The sequence below is a fragment of the Corvus brachyrhynchos genome, unplaced genomic scaffold (genome assembly GCF_000691975.1).
Source record: "Corvus brachyrhynchos isolate BGI_N302 unplaced genomic scaffold, ASM69197v1 scaffold53, whole genome shotgun sequence".
NCBI lineage: Eukaryota > Metazoa > Chordata > Aves > Passeriformes > Corvidae > Corvus > Corvus brachyrhynchos.
This window is the reverse complement of record NW_008237681.1, coordinates 6,193,629-6,220,302: the sequence shown is the minus strand read 5'-3', so window position 1 is coordinate 6,220,302 and position 26,674 is coordinate 6,193,629. Positions and strand designations below refer to the sequence as shown.

Genomic DNA, 26,674 nt, shown 5'->3' with positions numbered 1-26,674 from the left:
GGCCCGGACCGGCCCAAGCAGGGCCTGGCCGGGCCCACTGGGCCCTGCTCGGGCCCTGCAGCCACCTGTCCCAGGGCCGGAAACGAGAGAGAGCTTGGAGGGGGAGTTTGCCTATTCTTAAATGTGGATCACAGAGGTGATCACAACTTTAAGTGGCTTAGAGAATTGTCCATATTCAAACTGGCCAGCTGATAGGTTCTATCAGTTCCCAGAGGAAACTCTAAGCACCCCTTAGCAAGGACATCCCTTCCGGGACTATGCTTGCTAACCTATGACATTAGTGAGTAAAGCTTTCATTAGAAAGGCCCCTGCTGGCTTGAGAGCTGGGTTGTTTCTCCTGTCATGGGTACAAAACTGTATCACAGGGACATCATTAGGAGAATCAGGGAAGGATATCAGCTGTATTATTTTTAGTATCACTTCTTTCCCTTTCTTCTTGAGTCCTGTGACAGGATGCCAGGAACTCACTGCCTTAACGTATGTGCCTACAAATGCTGCATGTGACCATAAAATTTTCTCACCTGTTTATAAACCAGATGCTTGTTTCTAAGAGTGCCTATTACTGCATATTATAAAGGATGGTTTTACACCTGCGCAGAGAAATAAAATCACTTTTCTATTTTAAATCTTCCTGGCTTAAGCTCATCATAGGACGATCTGCTCTTATTAGGAAACAAAACTGAGTCATTTTAAAGCAATCCTCTGCATGGTTCATCTTTGTACTAATCACTGGCAAGCAGTAGTCTGTTTCTCCATGGGCTTCTAAAATCCTCTACAGGAAATGTCAACTGTGAAAAAACAAAGTTGGGAGTTTCCCCCCACTCTGATACTGAAAAAACATTATTCTAGTGATTGTAGAGGCAGAGAAGATATGTCAAGATTACATTAACATCACTCAGAGCTACCATCTTCCTCAGCTGGTTCTGGCCTCTGCCGTGGAAAAGTACAAATGTCTCACTGCACTGGAGACTTCTGAGATGTCCTTTCTTCACCGACAGTATTATGTTTCAAATGAATTTATCTCCTTGTGATTTCTGACCAACATATATGTCTTAAAAGAGGAGATAAAAACATCTACATTTTTCCCCCAAATTGACCATTTCATTTTTCTCTCTTTTTTAACAGGAAATTATTTCCTAGGGAAATAACTACACCAGAATAATTTCCTACATGGATATTCCTACTCTAGAACAAGAATAATTTTTCCAGTGTACTTTAATCCCTCTTAAATATTACTGATTTTTCTCCAGAGGAACTTTTGTCTGTAGACAAGTCTTTGCACTGAGACCAGAGACTATCCTTTTAGCATAACAGAGAAGAAATGGATAATATTATTCTTCAACACTTTTTCCCTGCAGTCCTTCATACCATTTCATTTATACTCTGAAAATTTCCAAATGTGATATATCTTTGACCTGAAAACAAGGAACACTGAAGACTGTTCTGAACTACCAGTTAATTCCAAGATGATGTGCAAGTACACTCCGAAATACTGTGACTTCTTTGCCATAGGGAAATGTCTAGTACCTCTTCTCAGACTAATCCAAATTTAACTGAGGTTAGAAATGAATTCAAGGATTGCCACTTACCATGTAATGGCCCTGTTCTTGCTCTTAAAGGTAGATTCCACACTCTGACAGTGCATTTGCAAGAGCATTCTAAGATTGCGATAAAATACAGACACTGGCTTATGAACCCAATAATAAATGTTTTTTCAAAGCAGCCATCAGAACAAACTAAGAATACGTGCACTCTTCATTGGCCTGAAGTGACAAACTCATTAAGTGTGTCCAATATCTACAGGAAAATCAAAGGATGGTAAAGTGTGTGAGACCAAAACCATCTTCTGCTATAAACTTTGCATCCATGCAGAGCCTGTAGCACCAGAGATTGGGGCCTCCATGTGAAATAGCTTTGTAAGAATTCTGATGGTTAACTCAGAACAAAATCCTGGATAGCTTTAAATAACAATTCAAGGTACAGGGTATCAGTAAATTATTGATCTGTAAATTCCTCACTGCATGCTCAGTATTCCCATGTGCTGAGCACCTGAGCTCCTAAAAAAGAAACTAAGGGCACTCAGCATTTAGAGGAGTGCTTGTGCTTGACAGTGTTAAAGAGGAGAGCTAATGTTTACTAACAGAGTAATGAACTTAATTTATGCTTTGGTTTTGGAAATAAATTGTATTGTCTTTTTCAGAAACAGTGTCGTTTCCCCTGTCATAGATGTCATAGACTGGAAGACTTTTCAATACTATCACTCTGTGGGCCTGCATCGAGGTGTTTTTGACTGGAAATTAGATTTTCATTGGGAAGCAGTGCCAGAGCATGAAGAGAAGGTACGACAGTCTCCCATCAGCCCTATCAGGTAACAGTCCATCAGACAATGTGCCTTGCTGAGCTCAGCAGCAAAACTGTACAGTTTGGGTCATCCTGTGTCATCTTCCAGCTAACAGGAGAGAGGTGTGGTTTACTTGCACATGCTCAGTTAATAATTCTGAAGGGAGCTTTTTTGTTTGTGCTGTTTGTTTTGGCCTTTAGTAATCATTCTAACTAGATTGGAGTCATGCTTTCAATGTGACAAATACTTTCCACACATCGACACAACTAGAAAAGCGATGTCTTAATCATTATCTCTTTGTCTCTTGTTTTGGATGTACGTGTGTGCAATGTTCCCCACTGTTCTGAGTCTTATTTGATAATTCAGCTCTTAGCTCCCTTCCCCAAGCAAATCCTAGAATAACGCTCCAGTTGTTCTTTATTTTGGTTAGATAATCAATTAATCCAAGCATATATGGAGCAGTATTCAATAATTTTGGAATTAATATGGAAATGGTGGAATTTTCATGCTTTGCGTAAACCCTTATCCAAAACTCAAGGTGTTCACTTCCAAACTTTGCTACCCAGGAGTCCTGCGGTAGCTGGTGCAGTGGTGGCCATGGATCGACATTACTTCCAAAATACTGGAGCTTATGATTCTGACATGACCATGTGGGGAGCAGAAAACCTGGAACTATCTATTAGGGTAAGGATCTTAATTAAATCATCAAGCTGTGATAACTATTGCAATGTTAAGGAACCTGAGTGAAAGGCAAGAAGATATTTGTAAAAAAAGTACAGAACATGTTGGGTTATGGAGACTACAACCTTCCCTGCAGAAATCTATCCCCATGCTCCACAGCCTGTTAGGACTATACAAGAACATGCAGCTGCTGTGAGTTAGGAGCATTATGTCAGGAGAAGGAAGCTTTGCTGGCTATCACTATCTGCCTGAGGCCTGAGTCATTGCTTTTGGCACCCTCTGAAAGCTGCCTCTTCTATTCTGGCATGTTAACATACACCAAAGGGAGAGTAGCTTTATTTCTTTGCCAACCTGTAGTTTTAATAGAAAATCATTTATATTAAATCCTCTGCATTGATTTTTCCTGAATACAAAGAGTAACTGATACTAAAAACCAATGAAATTTGCAGGCACAAAGGGCATAGTGTCTTTAATGTCGCAGACAAGAGAAGGTGTGCACCCAGATCTGTTCACTACTCTGTACTGTTTGTGCAAAGAAAAACATAAAAGCATATAAATAGCCATACTGGGTCAAATCAGAGGTCTGGGTGCCAAGTATCTTCTCTGTGAGTGTGGGGAGCAATGTATGAAGAAGCATATAATAATGCTCCTGCTCTTTCCAGGATTTCCTGAGGCAGAGTCTAGAGTAAAGGAGCTTCTCCATTTCAGATAAAAGTAATCTAAATAAGGTAATCTCTTTTTGTGCTTTCACCTGTGTTTCAGACCTGGCTCTGTGGTGGCTCTGTAGAAATTATCCCATGCTCCCGAGTGGGGCACGTCTATCGAAATCACTTCCCCCGTGCTTTCTCCTATGAAGAGGCCATTGTGAGGAACAAAATCCGAATAGCAGAGACCTGGCTGGGCTCATTTAAAGAGAACTTCTACAAGCATGACACAGTGGCTTTCTTAATCAGCAAGGTAAAGACATCTGTAGAGGTTTCTGAGGTTTGTGTTGAGATAGGTGAAGGGAATGGAATAGGAATGGGGGTGTCTCTATGCAGTCAGGTGCAGGGGATAGTCTTTTTATTAAACCTTCCAATGAAAAAGCTGTCAGATCAGGAAGGAGAGGGAGAAGCTTGCGCCTAAGTTCAGCCTTGTGCAGAAGTTATCAAATTTTGTGGAGTGTAACCTCTTCTCCAAATGACTCCTTCTTCAGCTTCCCCAACAATCTGTGGTTTGCTTCTTCACTGATAGTACATAGAGGGTTGTGGTGCATCTGAAGTGGGAGCTTGCAGCACTGTGTGCTCAAAGGACCCTCCTAGAGCGTCATTTTTGTTACTGAAGGAATTCCTCATATGGCTCCTGAGAGTATTCAGTATTAGTCACAGGCATGTGGCAAATTGTAGTGTCTCTCCTACTGGAAGGGAACATATCTGAGTGGTCTAGCGACAATAAAGGTGTGGTTTTTTCCTGAACTGACATATCCAGAAGTAACTGAACTGAGAAAGTCAGATATCAACACACCCCTATTTACAAGTTATGTTTTCATTAGAAGCATTGCACAGACATCTGATTAGACATTCCTCCAGGAATTTGGATTCCCAGCCACCTGTAAGCTAGGACAGGCTTGCAGGCAGGTGTGTGGTGTAGTCCTGGCATGCAACTACACTTGAACCATCTGCAGGTTACACACAATCCAGTAACTACAGAACAGCCACACTTGTTTTTTAAGCCACTGTACAGTACAGGGGTGGTCAAGAACTGTATATTCCTTGTATTACAAACCAGTGGATGTTTGTTTATTGGGAGTCTTGCAGCTGTGGGGAATGTTGTTGGTGTAGTTAATGTTGTTAATAATGTTGCTGCAGTTCTCAGGAATTCTCTGGCTCCAGTACCTTTTCTTGTAATCATATCCTTCCTACAAAGCAGTGGACAACCTTGTGAGCAGTTTTGAATGAAAGTGTATCATTCATCTTCCTGTTCATTTACCAATGCTGCGCTTTTAAGGAGAAAAAGATTGACTAAAAGCATTTAGGCAGAGCATGGGTAGGTGCTCTGCAAAGTTTCTCATTCATATTTACTCCTGCATTTCATAGAATCACGGAATCAGGGAATGGTTTGGGTTGGAAGGGACCTTAAAGATCATCTAATTCCAACTCCCCTGCCATGGTCAAGGATGCCATTCAGTAGATCAGGTTGTCAGGACCCCATCCAGCCTGGGAACACTTCCAGGGATGGGGCATCCACAGCTTCTCTGGGCAACCTGTTCCAGTGCCTTATCACCCTCTGAGTAAAGAATTTCTTCCTAATAACTAATCTAGACCCGCTCTCTTTCAGTTTAAAACCACTACTCCTTTTTATAGGCCCCCTTTAGGTACTGGAAGGCTGCTCTAAATTCTCCCTGAAGCCTTCACTTCTATTCAGTTTCATCATGTGATCCCCAGCTTCCTGTAAGGGAAGATCCTTATAGAGGGAGTGACTTCATTCCCCCTCCCCACTCACTCAGAGGATCAGGGTCTTGAGAGAACAGAGAGCCTGACTGCCAGCAAAGACTGAGGAATACAACTGATTGAGTACCTCAGCCTTCTCCATATCAGTCACCACCAGTTCACTCTTGGTCATTGGTGGGGAGTGGGGGTACACTCTCCTTGTCCTTTCTTTTCTGAGCTATGTACTTATAGAATCCCTTCTTGTGATTCTTCATGTCCCTTGCTAAGTCCTGTTCCAGCTTTGCCTTGGCTTTCCTGACCCTATCCCTACACATTCGAACCATATCCCTGTACTTTGCTCAGGTCACCTGTCCCTGCTTTCACTGTCTGTGCATTTCTTTCTTACTCGTCAGTTTGAGGAGCAGATCCTTGCTCAGCCATGCCAGTTTCTGGCCTGCCTTGCTCAATTTCCTACACACTGGGATAGAGAGTTCTTGCACTGTAAGAAAAGTAGCTCTAAAGAGCTGCCAGCTCTGGTCAGCACGTCTGCCCTTAAGGACAGTTTCCCAGGGGATCTCCTTCACCAGCTCCTTAAACAGCTGGAAGTTTGCTCTTGCAAAGTTCAGGGTCTTGACTTTGCTCCTCACCAGGCTCACACTCCTTGAGATCACAAACTCAACAAGGGCTCGATCGCTACGGCCCAGGCTGCCACCAGTTCTGATGGCTTTAATGAGCTCATCCGCACTGGTGAGCACCATTGGCTCCAGTAATGCCTCAGTCCTGCACGCCTCAGTCATTCAGGGCTGGCCATCACCCAAGAAAGCCAAATCCAGCAGGAGCTGCATTATGGTGGGGAGAGGAAGAGGGCTGTATATTGGTATGACTTCTCTCTTGTCACCTAGTCTGACCTTCGTATGTTCCACCAGTGGATCTGCCTCTCTCTCCAGTCAGCCTGCTAATTGTAGAGTCTGAGACTCTTGTGTTTCCCTTTTTACTCTATTTTCACATCATTTTAAAAGATCCTACCTGCTTGTCTGTGTTACAGGTTTGAACTCCACTGGCCAGGAGCCTGTCAATTGACTCACAAAGGGTTATAGCCACTAGACCAAGCCTTTTAAAATGGGCAGTGAGGTTTTTAAATAATTTAATAATTCCCTGGAGGTTTTCCTTGTCAGCTCAGAAGCAATTTTCTCTACTAAAAAGTACAGTCACCAATGATACAATTTGCTAGCTATAAGCAGCATGACCTTTTGCCTGAGTTTATTCTAGCCAGAATAGTTCCAGTCCTTCTGAATATGATGCTCCCTCAAATGATCAATTTAATGATCTCTGTGTGCAGCATACCGTAACATAAATGGCCCTTTCTGTGTGTTCCTTTCTTTCACAGCCGATGTTTTCAGCCTGTCAGTGCAGCGGGATGTTATTCAAAAGGCACAAGCAAGCAAGGACATTATTGCCACTCAGCTGCAAAGGGCCCTGGGGGGATTTATGGCGCTGAGAGGGTGAGCAGAGCCACCTATGGGCCACTATCGAATTCTCTGTGAGCCGTCCCCACCACCACTGCTCATGGCAGAAAACAACCAGTGACCCCCATTTAGGTGGCTTTATACCCTTCTTGGTTTATGGTCTGAATCACGTCTTGCATAGGATGCCCACGGTGTGAGCATTAAACAGATGAATGAGGCCCTTCCCAGCTCTCTTCTACTTCAGCCACCACCTCTTTTGCTCCTCGTCTTGGGTGGTTTGCATATTTAATTTACAAGCAGTTTCCTTTAAGGTTGGTTTACAGGGACAACGACTTTCTTTACATTATTTACACCATTTATTTGATATCAGATGCAGACTGTAACTAGTGTGACAAAATGAGATTTACTGCCATTGCCTTCTTCAGCCAAAGCAGACTCTCATGAGAAACGTCTCTTTTTAGGGGAAGCATTTTAATTCTCTCTTCCCCCTTTCCAGGAAAACCTCTAGAGGACAGGTTTGTGTGGTGCAGAATTGCTAAACTTTGTTGTTATGGTTATTGAATCTAAGACTGACACTGAAGTCTGAGGTTCTCTTTAACATACTGCAACTGTTGAGCTTTGCCTGTGGAGTTTACAAGGGCTGGCAAACAGTGCCACATGGAATGATTGATCCCTGCCTTTAGAGACTGATATGTCAACCTTTGATCTCCAAGGCCCTTCATTTGTCAGTGTTTTCCAGGCTGCAAAGTCCTTTTCTTTCTTTCTTATGGATATAGAGAAATAGATGGTCTGAGAAAAAGTTATTTACAGGCAATTCTCTGCTTATGTTGCCAATCTTAATTTTTGACGAAGAAATCCAGACCAGTTTCCTGGAATCTCATCCCAAACTGCATTTTTAAAAAGTAGAAACATGAAGGGGGAGATCTACTGCTGGCAAGAGAGAGGAGAGTTTTAAGGGTTGTTAGATGTTTTTAATATTTGGGCACTGAGAGATTTAGAAAAGTGTTTTGTGTGGTTTTGAAACTGAAGAATTAGACACGGAAGTGCTTAGAGGTGTTGAGAACCCTGTTAGTCATCATTAGTGCTAAATACCCTCAAATATTCAGACTGTCAGTCCTTTGCAGTGCAGATGCCTGTAGCTGCACCAAGGGTTGAAGGCATTTGTCTTTTTTCATAACAGAGTTGCTACCAGGAAAGTTGAAAGTTGATATTGTGTCTTTATAATTCAAGAAAACAGAGAAATCATAGGAAAAGTTTTATGCATTTATAGCTGTAAAACACCTTTGTTCATTAGATTTAGTAACTGTCAGATAATAGATAATAGGTAATAGACTATATTTTGGGCTAAATTCTGTCATCACGTATTCCCTCTGATCATAGAGGACTGACAGTAACTGGGCTGCTAAACGGCAATCTAATACAATCCCACTGAATTTCAGTGCAACAAGTATCCAACTTGGTCCTGACTTTTTAAAATAAAAATACGACAAAGACTGACTTATCTTGCAGTATAATAATCATTTTTAGAGGAAATACTTATTTTCACAATGTATGCTGCTTCCGAAACACTGCTGTCATAATACCAGACTTTGTCTGTTTTAGCACAAATTTTGAGGAAGGCTATAGCTGAACCTCCGCCTTTGCATACTCATAAGAGATACATATCAATAATTATAATATTCAGGATAGAAAAGGTGGTAGAAATAATTCCTGTGAAGTCATTTCCACTCCTAGCATCTCTAACACAAATACACTAGTACGCTTGTTGCCCTTATGCTTTCTCCCTTTCCCCATAAAGGCAGAGAAGCCAGACTGCACTGAGCGCCTTCAGCTACAGAAGAGACTGGGCTGTAGAAATTTCCAGTGGTTTGTATCAAATGTGTACCCTGAACTCTCCCAACTTGGAGACACACCAAGATTCTCTGGCAAGGTAAGAAAAAACACACTATAAGGAATGATCTTTTTTTTTGCATTGTTCAGTGTCACTTCCATGTCCTGAGTACTTGGTCCAAACAGGCAATGCAGCCAGGGTGGGGGGAGAAAGAAAAAGAGACAAAGAACTGGCCCAAATTCTCACATAAATGTTGAAAACCAGCCGGGAACTGAACCCAGAGTGTCTGACTCAGTTCAGTGTCACAGCTCAGAGGATCCTAACCTTAGGTTCTTCAGGTGCCATTAGTAAAGGAAAAGAACTGTGTTGCCTCATGCAGATGGCAACACCAACAGTAGCTGAGATATCTCTGTGCTGACCCACGTGCACAAAGAGAAAAAAGCATTTCTTCAGTCCTGCCCTTCCCCAAGGACAAGTGATAGTAACAGCAGTTCCCTGGCTGACTGTGTACAGGACAAAATATTCTTAATGTCTGGAGGTTTTTTTAAACACAGAGTTGATAATTATAATTCATTAAATATGAATTTATTCCCAGCAGCCTTACTGGAAGGGAGTTTCCCCCAACAAGGCAACAAGGTCTACCAATTAATTCGCACTCTGCTATCTGTAGCCAGATTTTACTGTATCGTTTTACTATTTTATCTGCTCTTTATTTTCAAAGTAACTTAAGAAAGTGTAAGAACTGAGTGTGGATCACAGGAATTGTCACATGTTTCTTTTCTTCTGGAATATCTTGTGTTTTTTCTGACTACAGTGTCCAGTTGAAGTGCAATTTTCCACCAGCATAAAAATTTTGATAGCTTTCTTTTAATTATCATAATAGTTAAACCCAGAAGTGGATCTCTAATTTAAACAAAACTCAATGGGTAACACTGACCCTTGGTGAAACTCTGCCTTTTATATAGCATCAGTTTGCAAGACCAATATGCAAGATCAAGTCTGAAAGAAAAAATATAGTGCCTGATTTATGAACAAAATCATATCTCATAAAGGGATACAATGACAAAACTGTTAGCTGAAGGATATTTTGTTTGTATCCAATTGTGATTTATTTCAGTATAACCTTTACTTACAGCTTTACAGTACTGGTGTTGGCTTCTGTGCAGATTACAGACCTGGAAGAGCCACTGCAGAAGGGTCTATTGAACTCTCCCCTTGCAGTGACAGCCTCACCCAGGTAATGCATACTTTGAGTACATCGGCACTGTGTCAGATCTAGGCAGCCATGCAGAAGACAGGCACTCCAACATGTGAGTGGCTGGGTTGACACTAGTGGAAATACTGGCGTGTTCAAAATTAGGCACGTGCTAAGGCAACGATGCCCACTCTTCTACAGCGGAGTGCCACTTGAAAAATGCCAATGTCCCACCTGTCACTGAGGCAGATACCCACACTTTGCTCCAGAAGACATCATTAAGTGCTCATTTGTTTAGTATATTTGGTAGTGTCTGGGGAACAGAAAGCCTGTGAGCAAAAAATATGTAACAGTTCCAGAATATTGGGGATGAGTTTCCCCATTAGTGACTCAATCTGAAGATTAATGCCTAAACTGCAGTCTAAGGCAGGAGGTAAATTAATGTAGACTCCCAATCTAGCATTAGTCTAGCAAATTCATGCAATAAGAGAAGCCAAACCAATACAGACTGGCTGCAGATATTTACTCCCAAGTCCCAAGCGAGTTTTGCTGCTCACCCTGAGCTCAGGATAAGCTGCAGGCACATTTCAAACTGCAGTGTGTGAAGACACTGTGAGAAACACCCTTCTGTTCAAATATTTATTTAACTGGAAAATTTTATGGCAGGGTGGGTTTACGTTATACATAATCATAGTTCACAAAGCCCTTTTTTAGGTAAATAGTTATGCCAGAATTAGCTAGCAGGGAGGACTGCTTTGTAGGGTCAAGGCTGTTGGGTCTCTGTCACTCATGTTTGGGTTGCATCTTAACAAACATGTACAGGAAATTGTCTTTAGAATTAGCATTTAAAAATGAACTGGGATGTCCATCCGTCACTTTTCAAACAAACCCTCCCTTTTCCAGCACTTTGAATATAACAGCGTGAAGGAAATCCGGCTTGGTTCTGCTCCGCTGCTTTGCTTTGATGTCAGACGTGGGAAGGTTATCCCTCAAAACTGTACGAAGGAGACAGACAGCAGCAACCAGCACTGGGATGTCCAGGAGGTCAGTAGTGGCTCTGCCATGGGGGAAAGGCAGCTGATGGTGACTGTGGGATCATTGTGGAATCACTGTGATTTCAGGATTTGTGTGTGAGGAAGGGATGAGGTATTTGAAGGGCATGTTTCACTTCTGTACCTTTTTCACCCAGAAAAATTAGGATGTCTCTTGCCCATTTACACTGTCAATGTGAAATACATTTAGTTTAGAAATACGAACTACAGAAATCCTACCTGAATTCCTATGTCTTGCTGGCCTTATAGGAATAGAATCAGAATCAGGGGTTGTGAAAATAAGAGCAGGGCAAATCCTTTCCCATTTCTTTCGGATTGAGGAAGGGTTTGAAAATCCTGACCCCTCCCAAATGAGAGCCCTTTGTGAAGCTCTAAATGGGAATCATTACATTTTCTCCTGCATTGTAAGAGAAGAGAAAACTTCCTGTTAGAAGAATTCCCTGTTTTTCAGTGAACTTCACCCAGCAGAGCACAAACTTCTCAGCAAGACTGAAAAATGTCACGCTCTGAGAGAGCCTAGGAAAATAGCAGTTACTGTAGTTGTAGGGATGCAGCAATCATCTGGTACAGTTCCTACTGTAATTTGGTTTGATTCCTAAGGGAAGCATTGGTCCTTATGAAATGTTGTGGCCTGTAGTACTGAGGTTGATGCTGATGACAACCTGTAGCCATAGGGAAAAAATAGTGGTGGAAAAGCATTCTGCACCTACCACTCATGTTAGCTTCAAAAGGAACTACGAATATTCACCACGCTCTGGGCACAAACCTAAATCCAGTCGTTGTGTTTGGAGTATTGCGTAAAAAAATTTGAACAACCAGTCATTACTGGTGAAATTTTCTGAAACATGGCCTAGCTTTTACTAGAGATCCCTCATTTCTAATTTTTTCTTTCTTTCCCTTCTTCTTTCATCTTGTAGAATGGAATGATTGTCCATGTCCTTTCTGGCAAGTGCATAGAGGCAGGGAAGAGAGAAGATGAGAAGGACTTGTTTTTGTGTGCATGTAACAAGAATGCAAATCAGGTGTGGCAATTTGAACGTTCCCATGGGCTACGTCAGAGATGATGACAGGTCTCTGAAGAGGTCGTCTCCAAAGTGTAACATTACTTCTGCTTGGGATTTAAGATCCATTTCCTGCAAGGACAAGAAAGATGTTTGTGTTTGCTGCAGCATGCTTTTAGCTGAAATTTATATTTTTTCTGTGAAGCAGGGAATAGAGAGACTGTGAGAATCAATAAATTCTCAACTCTGCTATTGCAGAAGGCAGTTAAGTTTGCCCTTTGAAGGAAACATGGAAAATTGGCTGCCAGACAGCTTGTCTTCAGCATATTCTATGACTACTGAGGATACAGGAAAAAATGTGAGACTTTTGAAATTGTAAGAGGAAGCCAGCCAAACTAGGACAGGAGTTTAGCCTTGTTTTACAGTGCCCTCAACTCATATAAAACAAAATAGGTTTTGTATGTATAAAAGTAATAGATGTTTCCACATGTAATAGCAAAAATTTTGTTTTCCAATTAGCCTGAGCCAAATTTCTACTCTCTGTGAGATTACACAGAGCATAAATGAACAGTTAATTAGGCACTAAATGCTCTAATTGACTTGGAATACTAACAGTCCTCAATGTTTGGCACACTCTTCCTTAAATCCTTGTCCACAGTCTAATTTGGATGAGAGAATGAGACTGAAATATTAACAATTTTTTTTGTTGTTGTTTTAATTATATTTAAGGACAACTCCTCAGGAAACTTTTGTGGTAGTAAGGAGGGTAACAACTTCTCTGCTTATTTGGGAATAGAAGGAATCAGCAGCATCCATCTGCTCTTGTAAAGCCATGGGATGAGTTTATTACTATTATTATTATTACTATTATTATTATTACTATTATTGTTACAGTAACAGAAGTACTGGCTGAAAACAGCAAGTGAAGGGAAACAGTTTCAACAGTGGCTACCTAGGAAAAAATATTGGTTTGCTTCAATTTGCTTGCACCTTGAGTTAAGTCTTTCAAGCTGTCAGTTTTAGCCAAGAAGATTGTGTAGATTCTTGCTGTCGTGGGTCTTCAAGATGATCCTGAAAAGACCAAATTTTCTAAAGAAGCTTCTTCTGTAGAGCCTCCATTGCTGCTGACCTGCTGTCTTTCAAAGGAGTGAATGAGAGATGAGGTTAAGTAACAAGAATGGTCTCACACAGTATGCACTAGCCAAGCAAACTTCCACTTCAGTATCTCATTAAGGTACTGTCCATTTTGAAGATAAAATCAGTGATGACAACACTTTCCAAGAGCCTGCTAAGACAGAACAAAGATTTGGGAGTCTTCCCACATCAGCACCACATCTGATTTATAGTGTAAATCAGTTATAGTCCTATGTATATATTAAAGGGGAATGACATCATTAATGAAACTCTCTTAGGTTTTGAATTCTTTTCAAGAGACAGAAAATTGTGAGGTTTTTTAAATGTACAGCACATTGTTTAGACTTTAGAGAAAGGAAGGAGTAACAGAATATTCTGCTCAGAGCCTTCCAGTCACCTGCTCTCAGTAAATCATAATAAATTCGTACCAAGCATATAAAATTGGTTACAACAGAAGACACAAAGAGCATTCTGTGTTGTGTCGTCCAAAACATCTCCCAGTGTCTAGCTGTCTGCCTGCTTTGAGTGCTACAGATTCTACACTGTGTTCAGGCATCACTCCAATCATCTTGATTACCACTTATGCTTTCTTTAATAGCATCAGAATCTATTACTGCTTCTGCTGTGTCATTTAAAATTCCCGGTGACATTCTGGAAATTGCTTTAATTTTCAGCTGAGAGGATGGTAGAAACCTCTTCCAGAACACCAAGTGATCCCTGACCATTGCCCAAATCTAGGGTGAGAAAAGAGAATTTTTTAATTGCATAAAAGCTGAGTAAAATGCTTTTGTTAATGACACGTGATTCCTTTATTTTAAATTATAAGTATGCCAGATTTTTTTATTATGTATTATTTATTATATTTTGGACACTGCACTGGGGATATAATCCTTCAGAATTTAGGTAAATGTTAAAAAAATGTGTATACAAATATGGTAATTGAACACAAGTGATATTTATCATGAAGAATGAAAATATTTTTTAGAGGGGAAATGTTTGGAATTAAATTTCAGAGACATGGACATCTTCATTTATACTACTTTTTAACATAATGATAAAAGCCTAGAAAGTAAGGTTTGCTGTAGATATATGTACAATAGAAAAATATGTTACCTAATACCTCTTCAAAAAATAAAATGAAAATATATGATGCAGTACCATTTAGAAAATAATTGTTAATACACTTGTTTCACTTAGTAACAGAGTAAATGTGTGTTTGGTTTCCAAGGGAACTAAATTCCAGAGCATGGGCCAGAAGGGAGCTACAATGTGGTCTAGGAGGTCTCCGTACTAAGGCAGCCAGGGGACATGGATTGTGGAGCACACTTCCCTCTAATATAAACATAACTTAGTACACACAAATTTAAAAAACCAAAGGCAAAGCATCTATCCCTGTTTTCCCTAGTTTTTCTCCTATACACCTTTTAAATGAATTGGTTGCTTGTACCAATACTGTTTCCTCATTGTGGTCATTTAGACTTTGCCCCTGTGGTTAGATCCATCATCTAAACTCTTCTCCTCATGGAACTGGGCTCAACAAAGAGTGGCAGCTAAGGATGCTGATAGTTTTCCTCATTTTTACCCAACTTTCATGCAATACTAGCAGACAATGATGCTTTGAGCACCACAAAACATGGAATTACTTTCAGTTCTGTATTTAGACAAGGTCAACATTTCAGGTTCCGCTAATTCCCAGTGACAGGAGAAAACTGTAAGGACAAAATGTTTCATGCAAGAATGAAGCAGTTTAAACTTTGACGGCCTCTGAAGCAGAGCCTCAGGCAAGAGCAAAGGAATTCCAGCATAACACGAATAAATATCTTAGAGTGTAACTCCACCTGTTTCTTTGAATTGTGCAACTCAGGCACAGTGAGTGCTTTGAGCCAAACCCACCCATGAAGCTGAGCTAAAAGGTCAGATTCAAGAGCAGGTCACCTTTCAGTGACAGCCCTTACTAAACAGCCTGGTTTATTCCTCTCCCAGCTCATGGTAAATGGAAGAAAATGAAGACTTGAAATATTATTCAAAGTACTTTTAAACCGAGCCCCAGTTGACGCAGTCAGTGTTGGCCCTGGGGCTGGCCACTGGGGTTTGTCCTGTTAGGTGAGGTGCCATCACTGACACAGAGAAACAATAGCAGCATTTCTCTCCATGTGTTAACCTGAAGTCTAAATGGGGAAAGAAGGTTTATCAACCTTCATGCTAAATCCTGTAGCACAGAAATGTTGAGGGTATCTCTCAGTCCACGTGTAGGTGCTTCCAGGTCCTTCCTTGGAGATGTTCATTGAGCTGTAAAACTGTCTGCTGATTAAAATGCAATAGCTTCCATTACTGATCTCCTCAGGAAGGAATGGAGCTATATTCAGGGATCCAAGACAAGAACAGTAACAGCCTGGGTTTCCATAACAGCTGGAAGGTGACATGTGAGTGAGAGCTTTCAGATTCTGACTATCTCATTTTATCTCCAGCAGTTTGATTCAAACTGCAAACATATTGGAAGAGAGTAAAAAAGAAGTGTTTTGCAAATAGGTAACATGTTTTTAAGTCCATGTTTTTAAGCTATGCAAACTGCACGTGTCTGCCCTGAATAAAGTGTATCAGTGAACAGAAAAATGTATTTTTATTTCCTTCATTGTGTTATGATTTCTTAATGCCTTGTTTTCCTCACGCTGCAGCACAGCTAGTCTGCAAAAAACCCAGTCGGAAAGCATCCAGTGGCAATACCCTCATTTAGCCATCACCTGACAGTCTTACAGAAATGTACAGGAGGACTTGCCCCTGCCAGCATCTTAGAGGGGGCTTGATTTTGCAGACCTTTGCCATAATTTCCACTGGTTTCATTAGAAAGGTCTGAATAAGGACTCCAAATGTAGAGTCCCTGGAAAGCATGAACTCTGGCATACTCTTCAGGCAGCTCACAGCTGCTTATTCACCAGGTGGTTTGGAAGGATGTTTTGGAAAAACAATCTGGCTACATGACTTGAGAGAGCAGCCATAGTAGTTTTGCTATCTTTCTAGCTGCTAATTTTAATTTTTTTTTTTTTAATTAGCTAGCACTCTTGGGGATTATTATGCTTTAGACACATGGAACAGGATTCACCTCTGCTAAATGGGGCTGCCTGAACAGTAGTCACAACTGAGGTAGTTGTCTAAGTTTCTTTTACTGGTGAGCAGAGAACACTTCCAGAGGTAACCAATGGCAAGTACTCAACCAATATGAGTAAATCACTATCTAGAAATGCTTGCTTTCTCTACTGATTAGGGAGGGATTCTTGATGATTAATTTAGATGTCATATATAAATTTTAAACTGGAGTTAAGTGGAAGGAAAATAATCCCAAAGGTTCCCCAGGCTAAAACCCCTTCCAGGAGCCCAACCCCAGTGCCCAGCTCTTCCAATTCCCCCAAGATCTGGCTTCAGGCACAGAGGTGACAGCCAAGAACAAACTTGCTACCATCTGCAGTTTCCTCAAATGAGTTAAATCCAACAGCACACTTTTCCAAGACAGCTTCTTTGTTCGCAAACTGAGAGACCCCACTGTGTAGGATGCTGTGTTACAGCATGATCTGGTCCCAAAGGAATAAGAATTTAAATTTTCAGAAGTGTCTCTATAATATTTTTAAGATGTTAAGTCTAATAGGAATAATAAATGTTCTATAAATTTCTGCTGAGTAGGCTGGAAAGCTGCAGCAGAATTTTCATGACACAGAACAGATACAGGTGCCAGGATTGTTTGCAAGGTTCTTCTTAGCTTGAACCTAAGTTACAGGTAGACCAGCCTAAGTAAGGGCTGAATGCATTATTCAGTTTCTAAGTAGCTGTACAGTGACCTTTCCTAGAATCCATGACCTTTGGTAATACTATCGTGATATTTATTTATACCAATGGTAATTCTGTGTTACGAATTGAGAAAAAGGTGAAAGTAATCAACTTTTTTAAAATATGCATAATATAAAACCACCAAATATATTTTAAAATATCTAACTTATTTTGTGCAATTACTCAAAAGATTGCTCCCGCATTCATTAGTCCCTCAGTCTTACAGACTGGTAACAAATAATCTAATAATGTCACTTACATTGTTACAGGCATAAATGAGCTTTAAAGGATTACATCCTTTAGTATTGTATTTTTCATGGTATTTTTTATTCACTTCTTAATATGCTATTAGGTGAAAACTGGGGGTTTTTACAGCCTCTTTTTTATCATTTAATGTAATAATTACACAAAAAATTTAATTGCAGCTCTGAAAGAAAATCAACTGGTACTTTGATGTATCAGGAGTTCAAGATGGAGAACATCAGATATTTATATCTGAGTACAAGCCATTGGAAGGCTGCTTCTGTCAATCACCCTTTATACATCTAGTTTGGGATTACTCTACAAACCAAAAGTGGTCAAAAGCTATAGCCAAACCAAAATGTTTGATGCAAAACAGCCCTACAGAGACAACAGGTCATTGCATTACTGTCACCCTCTTCTGCTTTCCCTCTTATTAGCACACAATTTGCCTGCTTAGAAATCAAGAGCCCAGCAGTGAACAGAGTTTAATAGTCAAAATATTTCAAGCGGGCAGACACATAAAACCCATCATGTCAATTAAAAAATAAGTCTTGCAGGAAATTTCTCATTGGACAAGTTGTCTTATAAACTCCTGGCTTTTTGTTGTCTTACCTAGTTTCTCTGTGTGTCATACTCATCAAAAACTTACCATCTGTGGTGCCAAGAGCTGCCTTCGCCTACAAATCAGTCAACAAACCACAGAGCCTGGAAGACCACTTAGTCTGGCTGAGCACTGGTGCTTCCTGAGCTCACGCAGTCCAGCTGACGGATCCCGGGCTGCCATAGCAAGCTCCCAGACACTGGCAAGAGCCATTTCTTCAGGGCAGTTTGCTGTTGATTCCTCTGTTTGCAGAAGCAAAGGAAACATTAATTTCCTAGAGCAGCAACCTGCGGTCAGTCTGTGGTGTCTGCATAGATTCACACGCGCACAAGCCCAGGAACAGAGCCTGATGCTGATGCTAAGGAAATAACTTTTAGTTTTACATAAACCATGAATGGTTTCGGGTCCAGCTCCTGCTGTTGGAACAACCTTCTGCGTGCAGCCCGTGACAGAACTCTTAAGATTCTCTAGTGCTAAGAACAACTCTTAAATCAGCGACGAGAGGAAAGGGTGAAACAAAATAGGTCTTGACACTGGAAAATAACTTGATAAGCAAAGTAAGAACAATGAGACCATAATTTGCTAATTACAAGAAGATGTCTGTCTTCTCTGAAAAATATACAATTTTGGCAGTTTCATTCAAGATTAGATGTAACATGATGCTCAGACTTGGCAGACAGTGGTGATTCCATTTTGAGGAGTTTCCAAGGTTTCTGAGTTTGGTTTCAGTGTGGAACAAGACCCACTGTTTTCTCTGCTCTCTGAAACAGAGCTGGGATGCTCACACAGGCAGTGATGAAAGAGGTTCCCCAGGCCAGGCTGCCCATGGCAAGGTGCTGGGTTCTACTTCCTTGTCACCCATCATAAGAAAGAACCTTTTCCTCTGGGCTGTCTTGCTTTCAACACACTGGCAAATTTTGATAAAAAATTGTTTTTCTGGACCTTTACTGCCAGCTCGTGTGAACATGTCTACAACAATTACGTGCTAGCAAAGACCGCAGACTCAGCAAAACAAGGAAAATCATAATTCGATTCTTAACAGAGAGAAAGAATAAAGCGGCAAATGGGAAAAAGTGAATTTCATTTCAGTTCCGAAGTACATCTGTCCATTTCTTTTTATGGCACTGGAACACAGCAGAACAACCCAACTAGGCTACTACAATGACAGCAGCCTCAGGTTTCTGTTGCAAGTACTGGTTCCTAATGACATGCCTGACAAGGAAAGGCTTTTTTACATTTTCATGTGTAGAACTGAACATATTTGCTTCCTGAAGTGGGAGCAGTGAAAAAGGGAATGTGGACGGCTCATTGACATGACTGTCAACCTCAGCAGCAGAACTGAACCAGGTACATAAAACAAACAATTGAGAATCTCTGATTGGAGTTCAAAGTCAGGCCACTTCTTTTACCAGCAGGTGTTGCTGCATTTAGTAGCAATTAATGACAGAAAGGGTTTTGAAGTTAGTGAGGTAATTTTTAAAAAAAACCTAAGTCTTATTCTCAGTCTTAGGCCTCTGTAACAGATATTATGCGGTTCATGTTGATGTTGTAGTGATTTAAATAAAGTTACAGCTATTGTCAGAAACAGCTTAGATAAGAATGTCCATTTTCAAACATCCTTCATTTTTACTTTGAATTAGTTACTGTGTTAGAGTGAAAAGCATGAAAACATGAATTAAAAGGCAAGAAGCCTGAAAAAAGATGTTGATGTCCATAACCATGATGTGCTATCTGAAAGACTTCAGGTCATAAAGTGACCTCATGAATTTGAGAAACTTGGTGATTTTTGAGCACTCTGAATTTAAAGACAACATGCAAAGGTAGAGAAATGTGACTTCTAATCTTTTGGGTCCAATTCTGATGCCTTTCCTTCAGTCTGCATAACATTAACGCATGCTGTCCCCCTCCTGGGGGCTTCCAGGACCACAGACTCAGGTCCACCTTGTAAAAATGTTCTAGTCCCAAATTAATGGGTATGTTGTGTCTCCATTCTTTATTGTTTTTATGACCTCTAGTGGCAGGGAAAAAAGGCATTTGTAGAGAAGGTCATCTGGAAAGCTCTTAACACGAAAGCAAATACGGGCAGTATGGCCATGAACTCCAGCCAGTAAGAAATCAATGTGAAAATGCCATTTCTTTAATTAAAATTCTGGATTTTCTCCAGGAAGAGTTATCTCATCTTGTTTTTCTTTATATACAGCATACTGCAAAAAGAATAAACTGAAACAGACCTCTGCACTTGTGGAGGGAATTACACTTTTGTGCTAACCAAGGAACATCATGGTACACTAATTTTTAAAAAAAAGCTCCACTTTCTCCCCTCCAGCGCCCCCAAAAACATCCTACTATTCTTCTGTGCATAAGTGTTCAAATCCAGGGCTGCTACTCAATGAAAGACTGAAGTCTGCCAGGAAAATGACCAAGACATAAAATATATTTATAGGTATTGCTGACTGTTATTTCATACCTGTCAGTAATCTTTTTAGCAAACAGCTATCCTCAATTATTGATATTTCATTACGGGGTTTCAAGGTGACTCTGGATGTCAGATAAAACCACAAATTTTCTGCTTCTTAGTAGGAAGACTGATAAAGATTGGAAATGTAGTGCAGACCATGAAACCCTGTCCTTCCAGATAGCTCCCATTTTGACTCTTGACAACAAAAAAATTGGGTTGGGTTTTCTCTGCACCCCTTTGCCAGATCATTGCACCTGTGCCAGTACTGTTAAAACCCCTCAACTTTGTGGATTTAGGTCTGCCAGGCCAATGATTTGTCTCTCTGAACAGAAGAGCATATTAAGCTGCAAAAAGGGCATAGGTCTCATCAGTGCAACTCTATTATTAAAAATGTTTAAAACACACCTGCAAAATAAATAGCAAAATTAGTAAACCCCTTACATGTGGAAAAAGTCTACATCCATTAGAACACAGGAGAACCGTATTCTTTTTTTTCTTGGTTTTGGCAATAGAAAGACACAGCAATGGAGAACACAGCAAGTACCAGCAGAATTGACAAGATGGAAGAGGTATTTCTCACAGAGTGAGAATGTACAGGTGGTCATCTGTTCTACAGAGACCAAGATTTTTCCAGCTGGACATGTCAGAAAGACGCACAAATCTGTAGCTGAGGTTTCATCCCTCTTTAAGAGGTTCATCTCATTTACTATGGACAGTCTTGGAATTGTCATTTCTTGGCAGTCACAAGCAATGAATTACAAAATGCTACATCTGTGGGAAAATGCCGGAAAGAATCTGCATGGTAAAGACTGGAAAGTGCAAGAATGAGCAAAAGTAAACAGTGTTTCATATTGATAAAACACATTTGAGAAGTTTAAAATAAGGCAGTCGGCTCAGTAAGAAAGTAGACTATAAAACTGAGTAGTTTCAGATTTTCTGAAAAGGATATTTCAGGTGTGGATGTGGCTCCTCAAATCTCAGCAAGGTATTTTGCTCCTGAGTTAGTGTTGGACAACTGCTCAGGAACAGCAAGTGTAGGTTACGGGCGGGACGGATGGAGACGGAGAGATCTCTATAGGCAGGTCTTGGGACACAGTCGGTTTATTGTAAAAAGCTTGGGTATTGGGGCACTGCTCAGAGCTGCCAGACTCGGCTCTGAGCAGGCCCAAGAGAGTAAGCAGGTGAGAGAGAGAGAGGGTGTAAGAGCAAGAGTGGAAGTAAGGAAGGAAAGGAATGAAGAGTGGTAAGGAATCGAAGTGTCTGAAGTCCTGGTTACAATACAATAAATCATCTTCTGTACTGAATATTCTAATTGTCACTAACCAATCTAATACAAGATACAAATCCTATAGCATTTACATACAGCCTATAAGAGTTCTTATATTACCATAGAGTGTTACATCTTAACTTCTAAAAACTACTCTTTGGACCCCTTCTGCTGAGCTAGTAGGGTCTGCTCTGACCCTTGGACCTGTTTGCAAGCAGAGGGTATTGTTCCATCAAGAGGGGATTACCTTCAGTCGGCCATACCATTGTTTTCCAGTTGTTCAGTAACTAAGACTTGGTATTTCAAAAGTGGCTTTCATTTCGATGGTGCCTGTAGTTTTCATATTCCCAAAATCTTTTGTCAGGCAATCATATTTACAAGGCTTTCTTGTTTCATCTTCCCCAACAATCAAGAACATGCGTAACACAGCAGGGGAATGTTCAGGTGCATCCAGTGGTGGGAATCACAGCCTGACCTCATGAAGCAAGGTCACTTTATGGTGGCAGAGGCTAATTCCAATCAGGTATCTTACATTTGAAGGGTATTGTAATAGAGATTGTACAGCTGAATTAAATAAGTGCACAGAAAGGATCCAACTGTAATGTAAAGAAAAAAAAGAAAATATAAAAAAATACTCATAACATCCCCTGAGAAATTAGGTTTTGGAGGAGCCAAAATTACACAAGGTTGGTGTCAAGTGCCAGCCTGGGTGGCAGGATAGTGCCAGGGTGAGAAATACTGTGAGATGTCATATTGACTTCTTCAGAATAAAATTAATTATTTCATAAATGATGAAATACTTCAGTTGACACTTTGGGACCAAACTGATTTTTATGAATTTACAATTGCTTTCCCTCTCTCCTACCTATTTTTCAGTTCTGCAAGAGATAAAAAATAAACAAAATGGGAGCTGTATCTGACCAAGGGATGTCACAGAATGTGTCATGAGGCATTTCAAATATGGCTCTGGTGAGGACAATGTCGTGCTCTTAGAAATCAGGGTTTTGTCTGTGCTTCTGTCTCTCCCTGAGCCTTAACAGCCTCAGATGGGAATGACACTGAAATGCACTTGCTCAGTCTGGTTTTTTGGCTGACACAGTGAAGCAGCAATCAGACTGAGGCTGAAACATTTATGAGAGAGAGTCATGAAGGGCAAAAAACCCAGAAATGTATTATTTACTGCACATGTTCTTTATTCTCTCTTCATGGGTAATTCATTTAAATTCTGCTCTTCTGTTGGGTGAAGTGGATCTGAAGTAACATCCCTAAAGCCTGCATTACTCCAGATTTGCACGGCTGTGCTGGATGGCAGGATCTGCCTCGGAACATTTTATATAAGCTGTGTCTCAGAGGGTGCTCTATGCCTAGGGCTCAGGATATTCCCAGCCAGTTTAATTTTCACAAGCTGCCCTTGCAAGGCAAGCTGCAAATGTATTTACAGATCTAGCACAATAATTTCCTACTCCTCAGGTTGGTTAACCTGTCAGAAATGAATCTGTTTCTTCAGAGTTCTATTTTTGCAGGTGCCTCTGCTATAAAGGCCTCAACCGTACAAAACTGAACCAGACAAAATGTGCAGACACTTTATTTGGCATGGAAAGAACCCAAGGACACAGCCCTGCTACGGTTGCAAAAATAAAAAAGAATATGGGGAACTTGGCCTTCCTCAGTGGAAACTCGACATTTGGGTGGCCCTGCTGCAGCCTGTGTGGGGCTGGCAGTCACTGTCTCTGAATGAAGAGGCTGACTTAACCTGGATCTCTATCAAATCCTCCCTCTGTGAGACCGTGCATTTGGCAGAAGTACTGACAGAAATTCTCTGGCCAAGAAAGCGCAATCAAATCCTGTTAGGCACAATATCTTGAGAAGGGGGTCTATTAGTCTAAAAACTGACAAAGTTTAACTGTGGTTGCTTGGCATTTACTCTGGTTGCTGATTTATTTGAATTCTCCTTCAGTTACGAAAATCCCAGACTTGAAAAAAAGTATCAAGGAAAAAAAAAACGATCTAAGGATCTGCAAGAGTCAGAGTGTTTTTTAGGGGCCAGAATAAATTCTTCCAGTGTGCATCTCCTATACATCACCCCCCACCTGTGTATGCACAGGAGATAACCAAAGAGTCCTAACTACTGGGATACTTGTGAGATTTACCGAGTGAGAAACAAATTCTGAGGTTAGTGCCTGAACAAGCAGCTGGGATGGGAAGAAAATCCTTCCTCTACTAAGTAGGAGGAGGTGGGCCCCGAATCATGCATCCCCCCAGGCTGCCCCACTACCCTCAGTTCAGTGTGCATAGAGGAAATCCACACAGGAAAAGCTTAGGTATCAGGCCTCTCTGCTGCTCACCCTTTTGCTCACCCTTTTGCTCATCCACAGCAAAATCCCACCTCTAGGTAGCTAAGCAGTTTGTGGTGGAGGTGTAGGGGCCACAGAAGCATATTTTGATGCCCAAGGCAGGGTGCCAGTTTGGTGTGCCATCACCTGCTCTCTTCTGGGCCTTATGTCAAGGGATATTAAAAATACAGTCTTCATTCCAGTTCAAAGCAGAGCTTGAACTTCGTGAACAATCCCTGGCAGGGACCATGTTTAGCTGCTTGCCATGTCCTTTTCCCAGTCCTGTGAGGGGTTGCATTTGCCTGTCACTGCCCCACTGTGCACCCTCCCCAGGTTTGGGAATTTTGATGTTTGTCTCAAAAAACATATTAAGTTCCTGACACCACAGCTTTTACTTGCCCAAGGAAAGCTCGTAGGCTCTGACCTCAGGCTGTTTGCAAAGCCTGTCAAAACCCATTTGTCTAGGAGACAGCAGTAGCAAATATCACAGTTAAGGCTAAAAGGCAATTCTATGCCAAACTCATTCTAGGTCACTAACTTCCTAAGGGTATTCTTCCAAGAAATAGCTTCATCTTGAGTAGTTCTGCAAGAAGAGAGAAACTGTGAGTTATAATTAACCCCTTCTTCACAAGGAAAAGCAAGAATCCTTCAGTCTATCACATTTATCATTCATGATTTATTCAGGCTAAGACTTCCCCCTGAGGGCCAATACTAGAAAACAAAGTTACAAGGAAATAGTAGATTTGAATGAAAGAAAATATTCTTTGCCCTTTCAAAAAGCACACTATTTCATATGTGCATCTTGGGCAGTATCCCTACTTCTTTTAGGAAAGCAAATACAGTGTACACAAAACTAAAAGAAATCTCACATTGAAAGACTGCATCAACTCAAATAGAAGGCGTCACTACCCAGAAAACTCAGATAACCATGAGGAAAGCCATGAGACAAGGAAATACAGGAGGCACACAGATGCAGCTTTGAAGGAAGAGATGAAGTAACGTAAGAAGTGCAATAGGGCTAATTAAAATGAACATGGAAGGGAAGTAACATATTACAATATTAAACAAAAAAAGCCAGCTAAATGATGGGAGGAGTGGAGATAAACCAGTCTTGGACAGTGCTACCAAAATGCATGGAGCCTGCACACCTTCATCAGCCGCTGTTAGGAGGTTGTGGGAGGGACTAGCAGAAAAACCACCTGAACCCATGATACCTCACTTAGATCACCTTGTCTTCTAAAAACCACCTAGGCCATGAGCAAGAGACAGAAGGAGAAAGACAAGGTTATTCTAAGCCTTAGATTCTAAAAAGTTATTTCCTTATTAAACATAAGTTCTAAGATAATGTCAGCCCAGTGCTCACCAAGTGTCAAAAAAGAACACCATATGTTAGGAATTTTTGGAAAATAGAGAGCAGAACAAAGAACAAATATCACTATGCAAATGTATGCATGATGCACCTGGGTCTAGAATTGTGCACAGTTCTTATTTCCCTTTCAAAAATGGTGCAGAAAAATAAGGAAAAAATCTAAACAGTCCTCAGTAGGCTAGAGAGCTGAGAGCAGAACACTGTCTCTTCCTATCCAAAAGGTGTCTTTAAAGGAACCCCAGTGCAGTGGGTTCAAAAGAAACAATGAGACATGTCTCTTCATAAAGCACAGTTAACTTGGGCAATTCCCTTCCATGGGATGCAGTGGATTTTAAGTCGTGATGTGGATTCCAGAAGTGATTGGACAAATTCATCGAAACATATGTATTGTTCATGGTATTAAACAACAATACATCAGTCTCAAAAAGTCCATGACCTTCAAATTGTGTGGGAGGGTTTTAGGGAAGTATCCCCAAATGCTTGCATGGACTCTTCATTAGCTGCTGGGCAGTGCTGGGGATGGGATGGGACCAAGAAGACCTTGGTCTGCCCTGGGACAGTCAGTCCTGCTCTGATGCACTCATATATTTTGCTGCCACAGTCCAGCTCAGCCTCCAGGACAGAAGCTTTCCTTACTGGCTCTGAAATGACCCTCTTGAGTAGTTCTGCAAGAGAGACTGTGAGACTGACAGGTGTTTTGTCTGGATCTCTGCCTCCAGACTGTTTACATATCTAAATTCAAAGTCTGGTTCTAGCTAAGGGATGTACACCAGAACCCATCAATGTGGGAAGACCTGTGCAGTGCGCTGGGGGCCACAGAGACCTCTGCATAATATAAAAAGTCAAATGTATTCTACCCTAATGAGTGAGCAATTAGGATAAGTAAGGGCTCATGTTTTATCTACTTTTTTTTGTCATTAAATGAACATTAATCTTAACATCCGTCACAGGGCAAAAAATCAGTTCTAATCCATTATAGAGTGATAAAAATGATAAATTTATGCTGCAGTCTTGCTATTGTCTAAAACCAAATACCTTAAGATGGTATTGTGTTGGATATGTACGAAATTTTCACGGAAAGAATCAACAACAGGCCTATGATCAGAGACATGCAGAAATAAAAACTGCTAAATAGTATCATTTTCAAGATGGGGGGGGGGGAAAAGCCCTCCCCTGAAAATTGTCATTTTTTTCTATGCAGTGTGAAATAGTCATTGTTACTAAAAGTATACCAGAAATTGGTATTTTGTATAAACACCATAGGAGTTCATCCACAAAGATCATGCTAAGAAGTGGTGCAGCTATTTAGTGTTCTGGTGGATGGAAATCTTTTACTGGAAGTACTGAATGTTTCAAAAAGTTGTCCTCTGACTTGTCCAGAAGGACAACTGAGACCAAAATAAAAGCATTTGCCATGGAGCAGGAAAGGCCCTGAATAGGTCACGGAAGAAGTGACTTATTGCCAGCTCCTGCTG

At 40.9% G+C, this 26,674-nt stretch overlaps 2 protein-coding genes across 3 annotated transcripts in view; one reads left to right on the top strand and one right to left on the bottom strand.

The window, feature by feature from the left end:
* GALNT15 (polypeptide N-acetylgalactosaminyltransferase 15) overlaps window positions 1–12,143 on the top strand; it is a 27,994-nt gene extending 15,851 nt beyond the window's left edge. For both annotated transcript variants that reach the window (XM_017732143.1, XM_017732144.1), the window contains exons 5-11: window positions 2,201–2,368; window positions 2,908–3,025; window positions 3,785–3,979; window positions 8,695–8,826; window positions 9,863–9,964; window positions 10,826–10,966; window positions 11,892–12,143. In XM_017732143.1, the coding sequence (XP_017587632.1) occupies window positions 2,201–2,368; window positions 2,908–3,025; window positions 3,785–3,979; window positions 8,695–8,826; window positions 9,863–9,964; window positions 10,826–10,966; window positions 11,892–12,038 (1,003 nt within the window). In that variant the 3' untranslated portion in view covers window positions 12,039–12,143. The remainder of the gene's footprint in view (window positions 1–2,200; window positions 2,369–2,907; window positions 3,026–3,784; window positions 3,980–8,694; window positions 8,827–9,862; window positions 9,965–10,825; window positions 10,967–11,891) is intronic.
* Window positions 12,144–15,392: 3,249 nt separating this feature from the next.
* DPH3 (diphthamide biosynthesis 3) overlaps window positions 15,393–26,674 on the bottom strand; it is a 16,456-nt gene continuing 5,174 nt past the window's right edge. Inside the window, exon 3 of the mRNA XM_017732149.1 lies at window positions 15,393–18,014. Coding sequence (XP_017587638.1) covers window positions 17,889–18,014 — 126 coding nt within the window. The 3' untranslated portion in view covers window positions 15,393–17,888. The remainder of the gene's footprint in view (window positions 18,015–26,674) is intronic.